Raw genomic sequence first — 5469 nt, forward strand, 5'->3', positions numbered from 1 at the left:
GTTGTACTGTACATAAATATAGAGTAAAATATATTTTTTATCTTTAAAAATTTTAAAAATATTTTTAAGTTTTATTTGTTTCAATTTTATTTTAAAAATTTTCGATTTTCATCAAATTTATTCCTAACGGTAATTTTTCAAAAAAATTATGACCAATTCAACAATAATTTTACAAGAATAACTTTTAATACACACAAATCAGATATAGTTATTATGCATTATTATTAGATTAGTCTTAAACTTTTTAAAAATTTAGCTGTTCGGAGTATATTTGATTCAAATCAAAATTTTCTAAGACAAAATTAAAACAAAATAAAATTTAAAGATATTTTTAAAATTTTTGACAAATTTTAAAAACAAAAAATATACTTTACTCATTAATATTTTTATACATATATTGTTTAATTTATTTTTAATATATATTTTATATTTTAATATTTATTTTATATAGATAATTATTTTGGTAACTGATATTTTGTATACACGTAATTATACACAATATTCAATAGAAAGTTGAATTAGTTCACTATATATATTATATACACTAAATGAAGCAAATGTAATGCATATATTGTAAGTATTATAGCACCCTAAATTAAAACTCCTCTCCCCTTAAATTCCTTCTTCAAGACCATGTCCTCTTTTATGAGTTTAAATTGAACATAGTCATTATCTCCGACATGTCTCAATAGTGAGAGGAATTGTATGTTTATTAAATATATTGGTGATTGTTATATTGTCTAAAATATAGTGTTTAACTTATTAAAAGAAATTAAAAATTAATATTTAATTTAAATTATAAAATAAATAATTTTTAAATATTTAAAATTTGTAATAAAAAAAAATTAAAAGAACTAGACAATAAATAATAGACACCGTAGAATTAGCTAAATATATTTAACAAGTATTCTAACCGTAACTATATCCATCATAAGACTACTCGTAAGTGATATTGATTGTTTTTAATACATGTATTATTTATGAATATACAAGAATTTCTTCTGAATATAGATCCGTTTAAGCAATCCTTCTGGTTACTACATAAGACTACTCATGGGAGATGTGAAAGCATGGATATTACTTCTGGGGAAGGGGTTTGAAAATCAGTTTTGCGCCTTCGATCAAGAAACGCAGGCCTCATTGGTGTTGTGACCATGTCAATTTTGAATGTCAAGAGTGCCACGATCTCTGACATCGGAGGTCTTAGATTTGCAAGAGGCTGAAGGCAGAGGAATGCCACGTGGAATGCTTGCATAACATCTTTCTCCACGAACCCCTCTTCTTTCAGCTTTGGATCTACAAGCTCCATAATCTTTGAGTTCTCGTAAAGTTTCCATGCCTATTTCATCAACATAAAAATGATGAGCCTAGTTCATTAAATAAGAATCTAACTAGCTTATGTTTCTCTGAATTATGAGTGATATCCCAAATCAGTTAGTCGGACAATTTAATCTTCAATAAATTTTAATCACTAAATCAATACTTAATATTTTATTTTATTAGGCAAATCAATTTTCATGTAAAAAAGTTACATAAATAAATCACTGTCGTTATTTAATAAAAGATATAACTAAAAATTTTAAAAACTTTTAGATAGGTCCCTAAAGGTGAACAATATCATGGAGGAACTAATTTGTCTAACAAAATAAAATTTGGGGACTGATTTAGTAATTAAAATTTGCTGAGGACCAAAGTGTCCGATTAAAAATTTCTTAGGGACTAGTTTAGAATATTACTCCTAAATTATTGAGATTTAATAGAGAGTTGAGAAACTTTACATATTCAGGGAGGTACTGCATTTCCAATGACAAGGTGAGATCTGTGTTTTTTCTACAACAAATAATTTCGAGCAACAGAACTCCAAAACTATAGATATCCGCCTTTTCTGATAATTCTCCTCTTAAAGCGTATTCAGGTGCTGTATAACCCCTTTTTCAAGAAATTAAAAGAACATACAGGAAATTATGCTATTTGAAACACTGTGTACTTGGGTTCATTTACTTCTTAAAATGAATAATTGCATACTAACTTATCAACATGGAAACATTTCTAACTAAAGCTAACTAACTTTAGCAATAGTGTGGTTACTTGGGATTTGTAATAACTGACGATAAGTAACATAAATAGAAAACTGCACCCAAGACCTTAGTCTAATGGTGAAAATCTTTGCTTTACAATATGTGTTGTGTACTCAAGTTTGAGACTTGATTAGGGTCAATAGTGGATGAGAACTCTTAATATTGTGCGTATAATTATGTGTGTGTTCATTTATAATACTCAAAATTAGAGGCTATCCAATTTATGACAAAAAAAAAAAAAAAAAAAAAAAAATTATGACAAAAAAAAACATAAATAGAAAACTGAAATATAACATGAGTAACATGGTGAATATGCAGCTAGCATATATAGTAATTTAAAATATATAATAATTGGACTTACAATGTTCCAGCGAATTGTGTGCTAAGATAAGCTTGGTCTTCAGGGAAGAATCTGGCAAGGCCAAAGTCTCCAATCTTGGGATGAAACTTATCATCAAGAAGAATGTTGCTTGCTTTGATGTCTCGGTGAACAATTCTTAGATGTGAATCCTCATGAAGGTACTGCAATCCCCTTGCCACGCCTAGAACAATTTGGAACCTAGTGCTCCAATTCAGGAATCGATCAGCATTGTTCCCTGCATGAGGGGAACATTCAAAGTTTCAATTTGCTCTGTTTAACCAATCCTAAGCTCTTGTGGGAATTAAAAATAGAAGGGATACCATATATGAAGAGGTCCAAACTTCTGTTCTTCATGTATTCATAGACAAGAATCCTTTGTGGTCCATCCATGCAACATCCAAGAAGGCGAACAAGATTTTTGTGTTGGATACTTGTGATCAACCTCACCTCTGCCAGAAACTCTCTTTCTCCCTGCTGGGATTTATTCAAAGATAGTTTCTTAAGAGCAATTAGTTTTCCATATATGTTTTGTATTAGCCTCAACTTTGAAAGCATACCCGATAGACAGGCCCAAATCCACCACTTCCAAGAAGATTAGTAGGAGAAAAATTCTTGGTTGCTCTTCTTAATATCTGGTAGTCAAAGTAACTAATTGTCCTAAGGTTCCCACTCAACAACTCCATGGATCCTGGGTACACACAACAATTTTAATTTTGTCCTCCATTATAAGTACTACTATTTTTAATAGCGTTTAAGAAAATAATTAGCTATAGCTAACATTTTTTCCTCTTAATAGCGTTTAACCATATATTGTATTTGTTGGGTACACACACCAATATATGATTAATAACAAATGTGAAATTAATTAAAAACGTATTGATATATACACACTGTGCCACGTTTCAAATTCAATTACCTTGCTGTTGTTTAGATGAAAACATCATATCCATAACTTCTGCTGTTTCAGTAAGTTTCCCTAAGTAAGAAGCCAACCCACAAATTAATATAAACAAATATCTTTAACATAGATTCTGTTCTCAAATTAAAACTACCTTGTTTGCCTTTAGTAGTTTTAGGAGGTGTTGTATTTTTGGTCCCTTTGATACGCTTCCAAAATACAACCAAAATTATCAACAATATGATGAACACCACTATCCCTCCAAGGAAGAACAAAGTTGTATCAGTTTTCTTAGGGGATGGCTCTTCATTAGATGCTGGAGGTGGTGGATCCACTGCGATGAAACAAATTAAAACTATCAAATTCATAGAACTTTTCATTCATTCATGTTCAAAGCTTTGACAAAAGAATACTAACCTAAGCCGGGAGAATCATAGAAAATGTCATTTCTAGGCATATGTAGAAACTTTGAACAAGATCATCTAATGTTACCGTATAAAATGAATGTGATTTCCAAAAATTCCAGGATTGAGGAAAAAGAATAAAAGAAAGAAAAAATAAGGTATAAAATGAATAGATCAAACTAATAACCAACTTGGGCTGGTCAAGTAATTTGCTAACTCGTCCACTTAAACAAGTGTCGAGAAATTTGAATCCCGTCTTTTACATATAATAACTCATTAGCTAGCAACAAATCGTTAAATGAAGTTCAGATCCATGATAGATTAATCTTTAGTTTACCGAGCCAGGAGATACTATAAAAAAAAATGATATTGCATGTTATTATAGCCAAATTTGTGTCTTTCTTTCTAACATGATTTTCAACCTAAAACAGCATCCTAATTCTCCTATAATCCTATCCTAAGATATTAATAATGATTATAGTTTGATAATTGAAATCAAAAGCTAATAATTAATATTCAAAACTACTCAAAAAGAAATTATGAGCATAATGCATGAATTATTTCCTATGATTCAAAACCAAATCTAAATAAAAGGAAGAAAAAATGAGACCTTCTAGTACTCCACGGGACATTATTGTTGTTCTTGGGAAAGAATAACCAACTCTGGTCTAAATTGTTCAGCCACAATAATTCATTCAGCAAGAACGGACAACAGCTATAGCTAGATAACCAAATTAAATTAATTAAATTATTTTATACTTTTAATTAATTAATATTTCTGTTTGTATTTAGAAAGAGATTGAAAATTGCAGAAATGAAAAAAGGGATCATTGTGGGAAGTGGAGAACAGGGGAGAGGTATTCAAAGGTTGTGTTTCATATAGGATTCATCGAAAACAAGGTAATATAATGTCGGCTAGTATTGTTGGAAAACATATCTTGTTGAATACAAACTTCCAATGCAGTATCTTTCTCTTATTCTTGCTTCATTATAATATTAGTTAAGTAATTATTAATTAAGGGGAGAATAATTAGACCATCAACTAATGTGCTATGCAGTGTTTGCATGCAGCGAGATCAGAGTTCCAAATTCTGAGATATGAATTTATTTAACTGTGGATTAAAGTTTGTGGCTGTCAACGAGCATAATAATGATTCACAATTTCAAAATTTAAAATGAAAAGTAATTAGGTAATTGAAAAAAAAAATTTAATTACATATAGAAGAGAGATATTTTAGACAATTTGTGGGTCTTTTATGAATAAGTGCTTTAATATAATAAACGTTAAATAGTTAATTTTTTAAAAATTATTTTATTTATCTTAAATTATAAATTTTAAGTCATAAATTCTTAGTCTTAAATATTAAATTATAAATTCTATATCATAAATTTTAAAAATAAAAATTTTTAGAATAAAAAATAGCTAATGTTGATTAATTAAAAATTAATTCTCTATGCTTTTTTATAATATAAAATTGAGAGATAAGGATCTAAAATATTTTTCGAAGTTCTCTCCTATTTTTAGAAAGCCTGTTAAATTTCATAAATGATCTAATTTTTAATATTATCTTTAAAAAAATATTGAGTGAATAAGTTATTTTTGTAACTAAATTCATAAATGATTTATGATTAAATCTTGTTAATTTCTTGGATTCATGGTTCAGTTATCATTGGACAGCCAAGAACTAAATGTTTATTTGTGGCTTTATTTGGGACTGTTTCTAAGTT

The 5469-nt window shown here is 28.6% G+C and overlaps 2 protein-coding genes across 2 annotated transcripts; both read right to left on the reverse strand.

The window, feature by feature from the left end:
- Positions 1–982: 982 nt before the first annotated feature.
- Positions 983–2954, reverse strand: LOC107478947 (cysteine-rich receptor-like protein kinase 2). Its single transcript, XM_016099101.3, has 4 exons — positions 2760–2954; positions 2440–2674; positions 1779–1929; positions 983–1339 (listed from the first exon to the last, which is right to left on the reverse strand). Exons 1-4 carry the CDS (start codon positions 2827–2829, stop codon positions 1052–1054), a joined length of 744 nt encoding a protein of 247 aa, XP_015954587.2. The 5' UTR covers positions 2830–2954; the 3' UTR covers positions 983–1051.
- Positions 2955–2978: 24 nt separating this feature from the next.
- Positions 2979–3858, reverse strand: LOC127739643 (receptor-like serine/threonine-protein kinase ALE2). Its single transcript, XM_052258259.1, has 4 exons — positions 3755–3858; positions 3492–3671; positions 3356–3415; positions 2979–3127 (listed from the first exon to the last, which is right to left on the reverse strand). The coding sequence occupies exons 1-4, from the start codon at positions 3792–3794 to the stop codon at positions 2979–2981; spliced, it is 429 nt and encodes a 142-aa protein (XP_052114219.1). The 5' UTR covers positions 3795–3858.
- Between the last annotated feature and the right edge of the window lie 1611 nt (positions 3859–5469).

Source organism: Arachis duranensis, chromosome 3 (genome assembly GCF_000817695.3).
Source record: "Arachis duranensis cultivar V14167 chromosome 3, aradu.V14167.gnm2.J7QH, whole genome shotgun sequence".
NCBI classification, from domain to species: Eukaryota; Viridiplantae; Streptophyta; class Magnoliopsida; order Fabales; family Fabaceae; genus Arachis; species Arachis duranensis.